This window comes from Zalophus californianus, chromosome 16 (genome assembly GCF_009762305.2).
Source record: "Zalophus californianus isolate mZalCal1 chromosome 16, mZalCal1.pri.v2, whole genome shotgun sequence".
Classification (NCBI taxonomy): domain Eukaryota; kingdom Metazoa; phylum Chordata; class Mammalia; order Carnivora; family Otariidae; genus Zalophus; species Zalophus californianus.
Window position 1 is genome coordinate 37,042,425 of NC_045610.1, and position 16,885 is coordinate 37,059,309.

General features: G+C 55.2%; 1 protein-coding gene across 2 annotated transcripts; it reads left to right on the forward strand.

Moving 5' to 3' along the window:
• Nucleotides 1–5,471: 5,471 nt before the first annotated feature.
• HOXB9 (homeobox B9) lies at nt 5,472–16,876 on the forward strand. 2 transcript variants are annotated; one of them, XM_027567477.1, is made up of 2 exons: nt 5,472–6,052; nt 16,683–16,876. In XM_027567477.1, the coding sequence occupies exons 1-2, from the start codon at nt 5,536–5,538 to the stop codon at nt 16,787–16,789; spliced, it is 624 nt and encodes a 207-aa protein (XP_027423278.1). In that variant the 5' UTR covers nt 5,472–5,535; the 3' UTR covers nt 16,790–16,876. The 2 variants fall into 2 exon arrangements, with proteins under 2 accessions (XP_027423278.1, XP_027423277.1); XM_027567476.2 differs by lacking the exon at nt 16,683–16,876 and adding an exon at nt 8,725–10,721.
• The last annotated feature ends 9 nt before the right edge of the window (nt 16,877–16,885 follow it).

Genomic DNA, 16,885 nt, shown 5'->3' on the forward strand with positions numbered 1-16,885 from the left:
GGGAGCCCCGGCTGTTGGGCCCTTCATTCCAGACTTAAGGACTGACTGGAGATGGAGCAGAGCCGGGGGCAGGGGCAAAGCTGTGATACCCTCTTTGACCCCAACCCATTCGAGGCTGCTGGCTCGCTGCCCAGGAAAGGAAAAACTGGAAGTACCGGAGGAAGGAGGGGGACGGTCCAAAGCATAAGCTAACTTTTGTTCCCAAACTTTTCCCCCCTGCTTGAGGCAGAGGAAATGTGGAAAGCGGCTGGGAAAGAAGCCCCGACCGGATGGGGCTCCGGCGCCAAGCTGACCTGGGGGGGGGGGTCTCTGAACAAGGGGCATCTGCTGGGAGTGGAAGGGTCCTTGGGAGACCCACCCCCAGCCCTGGAAGAAATGCAGCCTTCAATCCACTGTCCTGGTGGGCAAAGGCTGACAACGCTGTTCCTTGACATTTTCTTGTTCTCCAGCCTGGGTGAAGGTGGTCTGGAGCGTCTTACTGCCTTACCTTACTTCTCTCTGGGCCTCTCACAAACCTGCCCAGCCACCGGGATCCTGGAGCCTGACTGTCTTCCATCCCTGGTGTCTCTTGGCCACCCCCTCCCAGGAACAGTGCTGTAAAAAGAAAAAAGGGGGATGTTAGAGAGAAAAGAGGAAATAAAGTCTTTGGAAAGCAGAGAGTTTTACAACAGCCACAGGTTTTATGGAAGCAATTCCGTAATAACCTTCTACCTGCTCAGCTCCTTTCCGCCCCGCCTGCCGCCCACCCCGTTTGGCCTCCTGGATGCCCCCTCCCAAAGAGCCAGCCACCCCCACTGCCTTCCATGTCCCTGATGGCTGAGAGTTGGTAAGAAGATTCCTGAGGTCTGCTTGGGCTGCTGACCTCTCTGTTCCTCCTTTCACCTCTGACATCCTGGGAGGGAGATTTGGCAGGAGATTTCGTTACTTTACAATTAAAATCCCCACTTGGAGGCTTTGGAAGCACTGAGGTTTGAACCCATGGGTGTAGATTCGATGTGATCCGTTTTAGAGGCTCTTTTGGATAAAGGCTGAAGGTTCTGGGGACCAGGGTTTCTTCCCCCAACCCCCCTCCCCCAAGCAAGCATCCCCACACCTCTTTCTTTCCCAGAGTGGGTCTGGACTCTGGGTCTGGGTCAGAAGAAATATCCCCGGTTGGTTGGGGACATAGACGTGGGGACCTCTCTAATTTCGTTGGAGACAGCAGGGCTTTGTATGACCCCTGCAGTTACCTGAGGGCTTTCACATTGCACTCACATTTGCCCACTGGCCAGATTCACACTTGTGAGGGACACACTTGTGCACAAGTATGGTGCCTTGATTCTTATGCCCATCTCTACCGTGAAATAGGCATCACACGATGCACACTGTCCCTGCACTTTTGGGTGAGATGTGCAGTAAAGGATGTCATGGTCAAACCAAAAAGTCACAAAATTTCATGACCTCTCCTGGGCCAATTCGAGTCATTTCCTTCACCTTTCAGAGAAATATTTTAGGAGAAAGTTGTAAAAGAATTCAAATTTAAGTTACATGCTCTTGTTTGAGGATACGGTAAATATTTTGCTTGAATATCAAGTCAACAGGAGATTTTCAAACAAAGCTTCCTAATCAGATAATGTTTTATAGCCAAAATTCAAGTACACGAATACTCAAGTTTTCATCCTTTCCATAGGTGTGTGATTGTTATAAAAATGTACGCAACAATTTTTGGGTAATAGATCTTCTTATATGAACAGAATTGTAAACCCACATCATTCACAGGGGTTATACACGCATCCACATATGCACCATTGGATCTTCTATATGAATGCCCAAGCACATCCAGTATTATAGTTGGGCATATTTATTTATTACATAGTCTATACACAGCATAGAGCACAGCACATTTGCACACTGGGTCCCCATAAATAAATATTGATTTGAAATATACCTATAGGACACACACGTCTATCCAAATACAACATGCATAAATTTCAGCTTAGCTTATCAATTATCAAAGTTTAAACACAAACTTTCCCCCTTTTCCCATTTATTGTTTTTCTTTTTGTTTTTCCTTCTCTCTTTTCCTTCCCTCTGTCTAGATTTTCTCTCTCTCCTTATTGACAAGAATCTTTCCAAAAGCCACCCCTGTAACACAGGCACTCACCGGTTGGGCTGGTCCTGGCCAGGGTCGGCCTCTTCTCTCCCCACCTCGGCCTCGCTCTTGGCTGCTCTGGGCCCCAGTGTGGCCCAGGGTTGCAGCTCTCCCCTGCCTGCCCTTCTCTGAGCCACTAGTTCCTGGCCCTAGCTGTGTTCAGGCGCGGCTCCTGTGCTGGGAATGGCTAGAGGCTGCGAAGGAAGGCAAGGTTTTCCTTCTTTCTCTTTAGGATCTAGGGTGGGATGGGGAGCAGTTTGCCCTCCGGACAAAGTGATCCCCCCACTCAAGCAACCTCTCCATTAAGCATCTTTAGAAGCTGGGCTCCAGGGGCGGCGATCCTGTTTGCCTCCCTCTTCCACTGTGGGTACCATTGTTTGGGAGAGGAAACAAGGTTCTCAGGGCGTCCACAGACCCTCAGAGCACCCAGACAAGGGGCTCCTTCCCAGCTGACACTTTAACCCTTTCCCTGAGCTGGAGTTCAGCTCCAGTTTGGGGCAGCAGTGTGTTCTAGAAAGCCTGGCTAGGATGGGACTATTGCTTGATGCATCTGCATCCCCACCTGGAGGGAAGAGAGCTGGGGTGTAGGGTCCAGGGTGTGGGTGCTTGCTCATTCCCTTTGCTCCAGAGTTCCCTCTCCTGAGAAGACAGAGACCTCAAAACCTGTCATTTTGAAATTGTCCCCACCCTCCAGTTTTATGAGCAAAGGCAAAGCTCTGGTCTCAGGAAAGAGGCCTGGGTCTCCTCCTTACCCAGCACCTGGGAGCTACCAGGGCTTAGGAGCAACTCCCCATACAGACAGCAATTCACAAACTTAGCCCCCCTCCGCTGGGACTCTCCACCCTTGTGGGGCACAAGTCCTGAGCCCAAATGTTCTTCCTCTAACTTCTTCCCTAAACTAAGTGTCCCTCTCGACTTCTCTCTTATTGCAAAGAGAGGCAGCATCAAAGTCTGGGCCAGGAATGGGAACCAGAAGGGCTGCAGTCAGAGCCCAGCGCCTGCACAGCCTGGGTCTTAAGAACAGCCCAGTGCTGTGGCTTTTCTATAAATAAAAAAGGCCCTGCCCACAGTCCATATGGCCTTTTGGGCCCTAATTTATATACTACAGAAAGTCATATACTCAGCCCGCCATGCTTCATAACACCATTATTTATGGCAGGAGAGGGTTTTTTTTTTCTTTGAAGAATATATTTATTACAGGTAAAGCCAACAGCAGACTCCATACGTCTGGCAAATCGAGAACAGGTGCTTTGCCTTAACTGTGATTCATTCGCTCTGCGAGCAGCTTTCTCGCTGTCGAGTCCGGGGAGCTCCCTGGACTTTCCCAAGCGTCCAACCGCTACTTAGAAGAATTTGCATCGGATTTTTGTTTCCCCACTTGGGTCCCATGGAAAGAGCAGATCTTCACGCCGTTTGGTTCCGGATCTGCTGGGCTGTCGCCCTCGGAGAGCTGGGGTGGAAGAGGAGGGGGCCGGCTGGGCGCTGGCATTGATCTTTAAAAAATCATTTTGAAATCGCCATAATGTGAAGAAATATGGCGCTTCACCCTCGTATTTCACACGTAATGACACGAGATGGCTTCATTTGGAAAAGAAAAGCGGGCGGGAGTGTGTCTGTGTGTGCGCGGAGGTGATCCGCAGCCTTCTGCATGGCAGAGGGGTACATGGCCAAAAAGATAAAACCTCAAATTAGAAAGGCCCCGCTTTTGTTAAAAGGACAGGCCTGGTTGAGGGCCCAGGGCCCGGCAATGCTGAGAAAACCCGCCCCAGCCGGCTCCTAAACCCACCCGGAGGAGAATCGGGTCTGGCCAGGGGCTGTGCCTCCCTGTGTGCCTACATCACAAGAAGCGACTGTACCCAGGGCAGAAGCTGGAGGAGCAGCGGCTGGGAGATGAGCCAGAAAGCCAGCCGGTGGCCCCAGGGGAGTCCCAGCGCAGAGCCGCATAGTAGATACCAATAAAACGGGCTATCTGAAAGCTCCAGCCAGAGTTCACAGGAGGGAAGGCGACGGGTGGTCGGGAGACTGACCCGCAGTCTCTCTGTCTACACTGGTACCTAATACCGATATTTGGAAATCTATCAGGACGGCAATGCCGGGCGAGAGGAGCCATCCAGAAGAGGCAAAAACTCACTGGTCCCCTTCTTCCCTGGGTGTCGGGAAATAACCATGGGACCCCTGTCCATACTGTGCTCTGTGGACACCTTAGGGAAGTTCCCTTAACCCTTTCTCACATTCAGCTTCCCCAATGGGCAATTTTAAGGGCCTGGGTGGTTATCAGGGAAGGGAAGGAGTCATGGCTATGCCCCCACCCCTGGAACACCATACTTCCCTCTGAGCAGGGCCAGAGAGAGGCCCTAGAAATTTAAAGGAGCTTTGGCTAGTTGTATTAAACTCTTTCAGAGGCTCAACTTTCCAGAGCCTGATGAATACCTTCAACCTCATGTAGGTTCTACTTTTAGGATAACTGAATTTTAGGACCAGATCATTGGACACGTACCCCCTTTAATTCCCCTGTCTCCTGTCTCAGCTCCGGAGGGGTCAGGAGAAGCTCCCAGGCCTGTAAACCTCCCAACATAGTCACAGAGAACCCTCCAAAGCAGATAACGCCCTATAACCCCCCAACTTCTCCCCCATCCCCTTCACTTCATCTCCAATGGATTGCCGCTGCACTGCCGTTTAATAAACATCTTGTGTCAAGGGGACAGAGGAGAGGAAACGAGGCCTGCGGGGTGGAGTGGCAGTGCGTTTGGGGGGGGGGAGAGGACCACCTCCTCTTTAATTATGCTGTGGGCCTCTCGGTCTGCGCCCCAGGCTGGCTCCCTCCCTCCCTCTGCCCAGCTCGCCCTCTCTTCCTCCCGGACCCGCCTGGGGAGAGGGCTCCACAGCCTGCATCCCTCCCGAGGCAGCCCGCTGCTTTCCCTCCGCCTCTCCTCCGCCCCCGCCGCCCCATGTCGAGAACAACCCCCCTTCCCGCAAAAGGGGGGGAGCGCGGGCGGGCGGGCGGGCGGCCGGCAGCTCAGGCTGAGGTTACGTGGCCGCTGGAGCCCTGACGTGATAGCACATTGCATCAGCATAAAACAATCCATCCTCGATATGGAATGCGGTGCGGACGGATGACAGCGAGAGCGCAGCCCCCTCGCCCGATTGATTTATGTTGGAGCTGACGCTTTATCAGGCAGTCGGAAAAACTTTGACCAATCATTTTGCAAGGAGCGCTGAGCCGGGCTGCTCCACTGTACTTTGTTGGCTGAGAAGTTGAGCAGGGGGTGGGGGTGGGAGGGTGGGGGGCTGGGGGGGTCGCGTCCGAAAGCCCTCACACCGGTCTGGGTGCCACCTCTCCCTGCTTGGGCGCCGCCGCGCGAGCGCTTCCCTTCCCCCTGCGAGCGCCCGGATAATGTCTGAGAATGTCCATTTCTGGGACGCTTAGCAGCTATTATGTCGACTCGATCATAAGTCACGAGAGTGAGGACGCTCCTCCAGCCAAGTTTCCTTCCGGCCAGTACGCGAGCCCCCGGCAGCCGGGCCACGCGGAGCACCTGGAGTTCCCCTCGTGCAGCTTCCAGCCCAAAGCGCCGGTGTTCGGCGCCTCCTGGGCGCCGCTGAGCCCGCACGCGTCCGCAAGCCTGCCGTCCGTCTACCACCCCTACCTGCAGCCCCAGGGCGTCCCGCCGGCCGAGAGCAGGTACCTCCGCACCTGGCTGGAGCCGGCGCCGCGCGGCGAAGCTGCTCCGGGGCAGGGCCAGGCGGCCGTGAAGGCGGAGCCGCTGCTGGGCGCGCCTGGGGAGCTGCTCAAACAGGGCACGCCCGAGTACAGTTTGGAAACTTCGGCGGGCAGGGAGGCCGTCCTGTCTAATCAAAGACCCGGCTACGGGGACAATAAAATTTGCGAAGGAAGCGAGGACAAAGAGAGGCCGGATCAAAGTAAGTTATAAAAAGTGAGGAAATACCAGGCCGAAGGCCAGGCGAGGGGGAGGGGAGGGGAGAGGCAATAAACTGCGGACAATGTGAAGGGAGACCGCGGCGGTGGCCGGAGAGCGAGCGGGGGAGGAGGGAAGAGGGAGCAAGGAGGCAAGCAAGCGGGGTGCCCCCGAAGGGGAGACAGGCCGCTGGAGGAGCGCCGCCCCCACGGCTCCGCGTCCGGGAGGGGAACTGGGGCGCAGGCACCACCTCGCTGCTCTCTCGGCCTCCCTTCCCCCCACTCCCCCGGGGCTCGGGCTCAGAGCCCGGGGAGGAGGCTGACGACGGCCGGCCGGGGAGAGGGGCTGGCGGGGCCGGGGACCGGGCGGCAGCCAGCGAGGCCGGGAGCCCGCGCGGGCGAGGCCGGGAGCGCACGGCGCTGCTCGGGGCCGCGCGGCTGGCAGAGCTCCCCGCGCCACGCGCAGACCGTAAAAGCCGGCCAAGGGGAAGTGGGAGGGGGCTCATTAGGATTTTATTTGCGATGCAACAGCTTGGCGGAGGATCGTTCGTAGCAGATCTCGCGCAGTAGCCGCTCAGGGTCCGCAGCCGGCGCCGGGAGGGGCGGGGAAGCCCAGGACCCGGTGACTGAGCCCCCTCCCCGGATGCGCCGGCCCCTCCCCGGGAGCCTTCCCTCCGGCCCCCCCCCTTCCCTCCTAGGCATCCTCGCCCGGGTTGCAGCTTCCTTTTCTGCAGCGCCCGCTGAGCTCCGCGGGGCTCCCTAGCCCCAGCCGGAGCTGTCCGCCTCTCGGGGAGTCCGGGAATCGCTTCTGAACTTCGGGGCCGACAGCCAGAGTGGAGAAGGAGAGATCCCAAAGGGACCCTGGGGAGAGAAAGGGTGGGGGGGGAGAGAGGCTTGCGGAAAGGCGGAGAACTTTACCCTCCGATGGTAGTTACTCCTCATCTCCCACTCCTCCAGAAGCACCCCCGCCAGGAACCCAAGTCTGGCTAATTTCCAGGAGGTGCTGCTGGCTGGATGTGGAGGAGGGGGGAGTCTCATATTTTCCGTTTGTAAGGTTGAGACAGGCAAATTGGTTGGGGGCTCTTAGCTCCAAACAATAACCCCCAGGCTGGCCGGAACAAGTCCTCACCCCTTACTCTTTTGGGGGAGCGAGGGTCAGATTTTTTTTCGTCTCTGCTTGCCCTGCCAGATTCCCCATGAACATAGTGGCCCACAGGCCCTTTGGGGCGTCCTCGTCGGCTGGAGGACAGAGGGCTGTCCCACTCCGCTGAGGTCCCTGCAGGGTGCTACCTCCTCCAGCCAGCCGGGGTTAAGAACCAGAACTAGCGTTTGGGTAACCCGGGCTCTTCCCAAAACCTCCCTGCTCACACCCAAACAGACCCCCCACCCCAAACCCCCAAACTCTGCCTGGAAAGCCCATTACTGCAAGGCCGTGGTTTGGCTAGGATCAATTATTAACAGTTTTTTTCCTCTTTCATATTTAATGTGGCTGCGGGTCCCATCCCAGGCAATCACATTAAGGAAATAGCACTGCAAATTGGTAAGACACGGTACTTAGTGTAGGAGGAACCAGATTATTTTTAAAAAATATATTCAGTGCTTTTCATTTGGGGATAAGAATCTAGCAAAGGGTGGCTGTTATTTTTAATTGGCTCTGCTTTATTTGGCAACTTTTCTGAGTTCAGGAGGGTAGGGAGAGAGATGGTAAAGGAGACAAGCCTGTATATATTTTTGTTTCCTCTTCCCCCCCCCAATTACCCCTTTCTCTGCTCTTCCTCACATGGAACCAGTTGGAGTTAGGTGTGCTCTGAAGGGCTTTCTGTTACCCCCACATCATCCACGGCTCCCCACCTTGGGACTGGAGCAATCTTGCTTCCCAATTTCCCTGAACTTGCTTTAACCAAACTGCGAGCTGAGCAGGAGCGGAAAAGGAGAGACTATTGCAACCATAAGTTATCTGTGAGCCCCTGGCGCTCCCTTGTCTACAGGCTGGAGTTGATAAATGGTTGCAATTGGGTTGTATGTGAATTGGAGTGTGTTGGATGTTTGCGTCTCTAAGTGCAGACCCATGTTTGCGGTGTGTGTGTGGGGGGGGGGACAAGTTATCTACAGACACACATACCTGCTGCCATGTGGCCAAGGGATGCAAGCTTGTGATTAAGGCAGGGTGCACTCTGACTGGGCTGGAGAGCCAGGAGGTCTCTCGGCTGTGGCTGAACAGAAGCCGCTCTCCCCCAGCCCAATCCTACTCTGATGCCCCCAGACCCAAGGCCAGGACCCTCCAGGTCAACCACCTCTGGTTAGTCTGATGATGCCAGTGTGTGTGTGTGTGTGGGGGGTGCTTTAGCCATGCTGGGCTTTGACCTCAGTCCTGATCAGTGGGGACCCAAGTGGAGAAAGAGATTGAGAGAGGACCTGAGGCAGGCAAAGCTTTGGAAATGCTGAGAAGCCTGGTACGTGTTTGGCTCCACTCTGTTCAAGTAACTCTCACCTGAAGGTGTCATTAGCAACTCCTGGCCCATCTCTGGGATGCCTTCTGGGAACTTGAAGGCCCAGGTCCCCTCTCTGCAATGCAAGGTGAGGAGTGGAGGCCAAGGGTACGTCCTCTTGGAAGGAGAACATGGGGGCCTTCCATCCCCCCTTCCTTTCTTTGATTCTATCGCTGCTTCTCTTTCAGCCAACCCCTCCGCCAACTGGCTGCACGCTCGCTCTTCCCGGAAAAAGCGCTGTCCCTACACCAAATACCAGACGCTGGAGCTAGAGAAGGAGTTTCTGTTCAATATGTACCTCACCAGGGACCGTAGGCACGAAGTGGCCAGACTCCTCAATCTGAGTGAGAGACAAGTCAAAATCTGGTTTCAGAACCGGCGGATGAAAATGAAGAAAATGAATAAGGAACAGGGCAAAGAGTGAAGACCCCCCCCCCAGCCCTCCCCACCCCTTCCCCATCTCACACGTATTTATAAGTGATGGCTACAGGGCCAGTGCTGTCTGGGATGTATTCAAGTGAATGGGGAAGGGAGGCTTTCTCCTCCAAGTCCTTTTCTGCATCTAGAGCGTCTCCTTTCCTCTCCCCCTTTACCTGTCCTTCTCTTCTCCCTGAGCCTCAGAAGGAAGTTTTGTTGATTTAGAAGGTAGACATGTAGTTGGCTTCTAACAAGGTTGATGGGCCACAAGGAAAGAGAGACCCTAGTCAAGCCCCCCTAGCAATCCCCTTAATTTTTCTGGGAAGCCCCCACCCCTCACTTCCAGCCTACCTATCTCCGCACCCACCCCAAAGTCACCCAGGGACATTCCAACTGCACACAGCCCAACAGAAGCACACATACATAAAGCCTGGAGCCCACAGTAATAACGGGGAAAGCTCACAGCCAACACTCAATGAAGTGACACCCCAAATTCAGACCATCGCACCCCAAATCTGGCAGAACAGCCCTCAGACCACCAGCAAGCCCAGATTTTACCTTTGACACAAGTAACACATCGAGAGGATGTCTAGAGACACATTCCTGAATGAGGCTCTGTAGCCCAAAGGGCTCAGCATCACAATACCGTCTCTATGGAATCCCCAACTGTACCCCCTCTGGACCCAAGGGCAAATGGGGGTAAACTCAGCCCCCAAGCTGGGGGGCTAGAAGGGGCAAGGAAAGGCAGCAGTGGTCTTATGAAGGTATCCTAGGACTTACGAAGGTGTTCCACACACACACATTTTGTTGCAGGAAATGTTTAATTCTGCATGTTGTTTTCCTCTCCTTCCAACCAAAGGAGGTCAAATCGTGGGTCGTAAGCCTTGACAATGTCGTCTGTCTGTTCATCTGTGCCCCGCTTGACAGAGACTGTAGCTTCTCTTGCTCTCCACCGGCCCTGCATCCTTCCAAATCCTTCCCAGCTCTGAAATCAACTCTGTTCGGCCAAATCCACCTTGCACCAGCGAGTCAAGCCGCCCCTTGTAGAAACCGCCCCCCCCCATCCACCCTCCATCCCCTGCTAGCTCAACCCTACTAGAGACAGGAAAGCCAGGTCAGGAGAGTCCTATTGAGAATTTATTGTGAATCGATTCCTGAGCTCCCTTCCGGGATAACTTGTGGAGGACCGGGAGGAGCAAAGGCTCCAGCGCGGGGAGCCTGGCGCATTCCTCCCCATCCTGCCCACGTCTCGACCCAAGCGGAGGAGCCCCGGGCTCGGCGGCTGCCTGCCCCAGCGCAGAACGAGACCTGCCCCGGCGCCGGGCTTTGCCTCCCGCGACTCGGGCCTGGATGGCGGTCCGCTCGGCTGCTGCGCGCAGTTCTGGGCAACGCGGTCCCGCGTGCAAAGGAAAGAGGCGAGATGGCACCTAAGCATCGGCCCGAAGCTCACTCTCTGCTTCCCTTCTTCCCCCCTGCTCCCCCATCTGTCTAGTCCCCTTCAATTCCATGAACTCTTCTTGCTCCTGCTTCTCCCGACCCTGCAAGGGGACATTCCAGTAGAACTTTTTTTGCTTTGTCGGTGACTGTCGTGAAATTGTGCTGTGTTTTGTGATTTCTTTGGGGGTGATTGTATCGTCTGTTTTCAGTTGTCGCTTATATGGGAGGGTTGTGGGTGGGAACGGGGAGGGCAAGGGGCCTAGAGCTCTGTTTCTTTTGGAAGAAAAAAAAACAAGAAAAAGAACAAAAAAATATATATCACTCTAGAAAATAAATCTCTCTTTGTGTCTCATTCTGTGTTGGCTCTCCTCACCTGGCCAGAGGTAGAGGTCCTAGTTCCAAGAGGGCAGCTTGGAAAAAACAGAGACTCCGGGGCCCAAGAGGTGTCTCCTTAGACCTTGCAGAGCAAGCTTCCTGGTGGAGCTGAGAACTGGTCTGGACCCAAGGTCCCAAGACCTCTGCTTAAAGTGAGCAAGAGCCTTCCAGCGGGAGAGCTGGAAGACCGGAGGGGGATGGAAGGAAAGATGAGTGGTTTGGAGAGGGGTCTTGTCTGCAGGGAGCAATATCTTCCTCCAAAGTGGCACTGGAGACCTCCCTACCAACTCCAGAGCCAGAGGGAAGGCAAGGCCTGCCCTGCTACTCCTGGAAGCGGTTCCTCTCTCAGCTGCCCAAGAACATCAGCTTGGTTTGGGCACTAACTTCCTTCACCCATTCCCTGCAGCCAGGCTACTGCGCATAGATAGAGGCCTTAGGAAGACCAGGCTGTCCTTCCTTCCGCTCAAAAGGAGTGAACCTCTGAGGGTTCTGGCCCCCACCTGGAATGTGAGGCTGGGATTTGAGCCACAGGGTAGCAGTCTTGGTGGAAAGCGGGTGGTTTGGTAAGGGGAGAGGCCTGGACAGGCAGCTCCCATGGATAGGCAGGGAGAGGAGTTTGGGAGTGCAACAGAAGTGTCTCCGGAGGGGGGGGGAAATCACTCCCCAGTCGGACCCCAAAACTAAATTTGGTTGCCAGAGGCACCTTTCTGTCCCCATCAGACCGTGGTGTCCCCTCCAGAGCCTCTTAGGAAGATCGCTGCTCCCCGCGGCCTTGCCCGTCTCAGCCAGGCGCTCGGATTGGGCTTCTGCCCGCCCGGCTGGCGCTGGGGAACCGGCCGGCCGCCGGAGCCTCCCGCCAGGCCCACCCCAGCGGCGCTGCAGCCCGCCGAGCCCCCGAGGGTTGGGGGAGAGGTGGGGACAAAGCGTGGCCCGAGTGAGAGGCGCCTGGAAGAGAAAAGGCCAGGCCTACCCCTCTCCAGCGAACGAAAGATATAATCGGACAGATAGCCAAAGGCAGGAGAAGGCGAAGCTCCCGGGTACGGCACTGGGTACGGTCCCCGGGACCGCATCCTCCGAGGAGGGTTCCATTCAGGTTATAAAATGAATCTGGCTTTAGAGCTTGTGTAGACTAGGCTCCCTCCCCATCCTGGGCGCCCTGGAGCCAGCCGGCGCGGAGGGTGAGCCGAGCAGGCAAGCTTCTGCCGAGAGGAAAGGCGAAGGCGCGGCTGGAACCGGACGGAGAGCGGCGGGGCGGGGGGCGAGGCCTCCCGGGGAAGCCTCTGGCGGCGTCTGGGTCCCGAGCCCGGGGTGGCTTCTTTAAAGACAAACAAAGGCGAAGATGCGGAGGCTGGGAAGCCGGAGATGGGGAAATCTGTTGTCATAAAAGAGAGCGAGAGATTCAGAGAGGGAGACCGCGAGAGTGCGAGACGGAGAAGCCGGGAGAGGAATTCAATGCCGTGTGCGCAGCAATAAAAGAATATGACCGCTATAAAAGTTTATAGCGTATAAATTTCTGAAGGTTAAGAAACTAAACAGCAGCAAAGCAAACAGTGAGGGGAAACTTTCCGGAGCTGAGAGAGCCGCAGCTGGGCCTGGGCTCTGGGGCTGGCGGGCGAACGGGTGGGCCAGGCTCCGGAGCCCCCACCCTCGCCCGTCCTGGGCCGCGGGGCTTGGGGTTTGCGGGGGCCGCCCAGGGGGCAAAGAGGGGAGAAGGGGGACTGGGGAGGGAAGAACACTTTGTTTTCACGCAAGCTTCAGAGAACGCAATTCGGACTCTTCTCTTTGTTCTTCACCCCCCCTCCAGAATCGGGCGTCATAAACGAGAAGCCCCCTGCGCACACGCGCGCGCGCACACGCACACACACACACGCGCGCGCACACGCACACACGGGTCCGGCGGGGCCAGACGTCTGGGCGCGGGCAGACTCTTGATCCTTTTACAGCCCCCTCCCCTCCCCCCAGGTCTCTCCCCCCCCGCCCCGCAAAAAAAGCCCAATTGTTTCTCCTCAGATTTTGAAACAATCGTGTTGGGTTTGAAAAGTGCTCGGCTCCCCCCTTTTACGGGCCATAAAGGGCGCACTGCCTGGCGGTCTCCGCCAGAAATTAGGGGCTTGCTGGGGGGCGGGGGTCAGTACGAGAGGAAAAAAGCTTATGGTTTCTTTTTTCCCTCCTTACCCCCTCCCCCCCCTTTTTTTTAGCTTATCTGCACAATTTCATGAGCCATTTCCTGATTTCCGATGTCTTTTCTCTCGCCTGCTCTCGTTTCCCTCCCCCTTTTCTGCTAATAATGAAAGTTTCTCCCGCTTGTCGCCTCGGTGGCTGGCTCTGGGGAGAAACTGGCCAAGCCGGTGGTGGCGGCGGCGTCTTTTCTCAGGATGGCCGCTAGATGGCACCCTTGCTCCACGCGAAAATCCCCGGAGCGGCGGCTGCGGGCTCTGGCGGCTGCACATCGCACCTTGGGTCGGCCCTGAGTCTGTGAACTGAGCGCTACCAAAAGTCATGAATAATTTGCGCGTAATAAAAATATAGGGTTCATTATGGCCGTTCCCCCCATTTTATAGATTTCAGGCATAGCGTATTGCGCCCCCCCCAAATGGTCAATTTTCTGAGTTTTCCCCAGGAGGAGGTCTCAGTGCTTCTCACCTAGTTTCTGTGGTCGGTGGGGCAACAAATGCATGAAAACGGGGAATAGTAATAATAATAATAATAATAATAATAATAATAATAATAATAAAAGAAAAATGGGCAAAATAAAAGAGGAGAATTCGTTCGGAAAAATGAGATTTTCCGGGAGGGGGGCTAGAGGAATATCTGCGGATGCGGGTGAGCAGGTCAGGTGAAAGGGGCGAGCGGGCAGAAGAAGGTCGGATGGAGAGGAAGCTGCCCCGAAACGGGATCAGCAGCAGAGGGAACCGGGCGAGCCAGCCCGAGGTGTGCGGGGTACACCTTGGGGGGGTGGAATGGATCCCCGGCTTTGGTGGGGATTCGAAGGTGCCCAAAGCGGGCGGAGCGGATCAGCACGGACAGAAGCTTCAGAGCCTTTGTACGCGTCCGGGGCTGGGCGCGCGCCGGGTGAGCCGGGCGCGGGGCAGGGGCTCCCCAGGACTGCGAGGCGCGGGGAGGTCTCATATGTTTTCTCGGTTGTTCTGCGCGCCCCAAGTTGGGCAGCCCAAAAAGTGTGCGTTTGCCGGATGGATGTGGGGGCAGGCACGGCGGCAGGAAGCAGGAGCCCGATTCTCGCCGCGTTCCGTGGTTTCCAGGTGGGAGCTCGGACTCCGTGCGCCACGGCCCCGGCAAACCTAGGGGACAAGGGTCCTTTCGCAGTTTAGCAGCTGGAGGCCTGGATTCGGGCAATTTTCCTTCTGAGACCCGCGCGCTGTCTGCCCATAACCCCTTTAATTCCAAATCTCCCATTTCCTCCCGGCCCAGCCCGATCCGTGTCCCCCATCCGGACAAACCTGCCTGAGAAACACACAGCCCCCTCCTTAAAATTAGCCCTGCCGCGGTCTCTCTTCTCTTCCCCCAGGACCTGGTGCAAAGAAGCAAGCGGAGTTTCTCAACTTGAGTTTCTCTAATAAATCTGCGCTCCGTTGGGTGTTTATAAATTATCTCCTCGCTCTTTCTTGTTTTTTCTTATAATAGAAACATTTTCCTTCCATCAGGAATTTCTGGCACGGTGTAGGGATGATTTAGAACAAGCCATTGAATTTCTCCCTCACCGGTGAGTCCTCAAATCATGACCATAAAATCCCCCGCACTTGATAAAAATGTTCTCTTCGGCAACAACTTAACTCTGCCTTCGGCTGCCTCACCGCCCCCTCAGCCTCGCACTGAAAATCCAAGACCCTGGTTCTCTCCCCTCCTCTTCTCTGTTCCCTCTCAGCCCCTCTCCCATTCTCCCGATTCACTTTTGAAGGACCAAGTGGCTCTACTGGGAACTTCCCCTTGGAAAAAGCCGATGGTTTCAATTTTTACAAAGGTGGGGGTAAATGGGATCCCCCCCCAAAGCACCCTTCCAAAAGCAAACCACTCTCTGGTGAATAAACAATGGCTTGAATGTTTTTGTGAAGCCTCTACCTTTGTTACTAGAAATTTTCCTTCTTTCTCCCTCTCTCTCCTTCCCTTCTTTCTTTCCTTTCCTTGGCCAGTGAGCCGATTCAGGAGGCCATTGGTTGGAACCCCGAGACTGGGGCCTTTGAAAACCTGGCCACCACCCTCAGTAGGCCAGGCAGGCGGGGGAAGGCAAAGGCAGGAGGGGGTGGTACCCACTCAGCTCAGCGAGGTAGGCTGTGCCTCAGGCCCCAGGTCCTCAGGTCTGGAGAGAGAGTTGGGTTTAACTACAGGCTCCCCAGGGGGAGAGAAGAGAAAATGGGGGACTCTGTGGCCTTGCTGCATCCAAATCCCCTCTACCCCAAGGTCAGTTTAGGTAGTGACGATGGCTCAAAGGCCACTGAAAGCTAAAAGTTCCCCCGCCCCATACATACACTCTGCAGCCTCTACCTAGAGCAGAGGTGAGGACAGGACCGCAAGCCTCAAACCAAGCACCTGGGCCTCAGTGTCCCACAGTGGCCTCCGTGGCCCTTCCCTCCCTTTGATGTGCTCATGGGCTAGGTGGTGCCCCCTCACCCTAGGGTGCTGCAGAAGGTGTGGGGGGCTGGCCTGGAAGGTTGGGGAGCCAGTTGAGCTTGGTTAGTAGGTCCCAAGGCCTGGGTGCAGGAGTGGGACAGCCCAGCGGGGTGTCATCCTGCCAGTGGCACCAGGCCCCTCTCCATCACACAAAGTTGGTCCCCCAAAGCGCTGACTGGAGACCCTCCTCTCCATCCCAGCACTTCTATCCAGGCCAAGGAGGTTGTGCACAACTGCAGATTTGGCGGTTGCTGGGCGAACTTTGCTCCCTGCTTCACCACTGCCCATTAAGCAGAAAGTTTCTGTCCCCCCTCCTGATCCCTCCTCATGCCCTGCGGGACCCCTTCTCCAGAGAAAATCCTTGCTTGTTTGTTGAATGAGGGAAAGTGGGTGCGTGACCTGGGGGAACAGAGAGGAGGTGGTTTGGGGGCTGGGGGTGGGTGGGTAGGGGCAGGTGCTGGCCGCAGCTGAAGGAGGTGAAAATCTCCGAAAAGTCACCGTTTGCGCCGAAAAAAAACCATAATCGTTCTCATTTCGGCTTCGTCACCCCCACCGCGCTGCAGTCGGGCGGCGGGGCGTTCGAAGCTGCAGTTTTATAGCTGTAGAGGAAAGAACTCGTAAAATGCTAACAGCTTTTATGCGCTGCGGCATAAACAACAACAGACTCTGGCTTTATTGCGTTTTATAGTTTGTTAAAGAGTTTACAGCCGTTTTTTGGGGGCCGGTTACCCAGCCAATTCCCTCCACACGATAGTTAAACCTTTATCAATAATAAGGAAATTGATCATTAAAGCCTTAAATATGACTACCTCGTTTGTTTGAAAATATGTTTAGGAGAGGAAGCTGTATGATTTGATAACTTGTATTAAAATACCAATTACATTTATAGGACCTTTTAAAACTCGGCGCAATTAAACCGCGTTCTTTTACATTTTTCCGAAGCGACCCTGACATTTAAAAAGACTCCAACTGCCTCGTTAAAATCGCGAAATTAACAGCGTGCCTACGCCTGGCGCGTTGTGTATGTGTGTGCCTGTTTTTTTCTGTGACTCCCCCACATCAGTCTTTGGGGGTGGTCTGCGAAGGTATTTGATTTGTTGTGAGGCGAGAGATATCTCATTAATGTAGGTAGTTAAACAGATTTAATCCGTATTCATTCTCTCTCTCACCCCCTCTTCCCTCTCCCCCTCTCTCCCCCTCTCCCCCTCGCTCTCCCTGGGTGTTTTTTTTCTTCCCCTCCTTTTTTTTTTTTCCCGCTCTCTCCTCACTCCCTGGCGCTCTCTCGCTCTAGCTCTCTCTCTCGCTCGCTCTCTCTCGCTCGCACCCTCGCTCTGCGTTCTGTCCGGGAGGAGTACGGAGAAGCCAATAGGATGCGGGGTCTCTAATGGATGCAAATGATCATGAAAAGACAGTGCAAAATATGAAACAACTCATTTGCAGGGAAGTAAATCACCGAAAACTGTTTATGAACTGGCATCCCTTCTTCGAAATGTA

What these genes read in the sequence shown, in the direction of transcription:
- HOXB9 (XM_027567476.2), top strand. Translation starts at nt 5,536, where the DNA reads ATGTCCATTTCTGGGACGCTTAGCAGCTATTATGTCGACTCGATCATA. An exon ending in CAAAGAGAGGCCGGATCAAA is followed by an intron (nt 6,053 to 8,724) that starts GTAAGTTATAAA and finishes CTTCTCTTTCAG; the next exon opens with CCAACCCCTCCGCCAACTGG.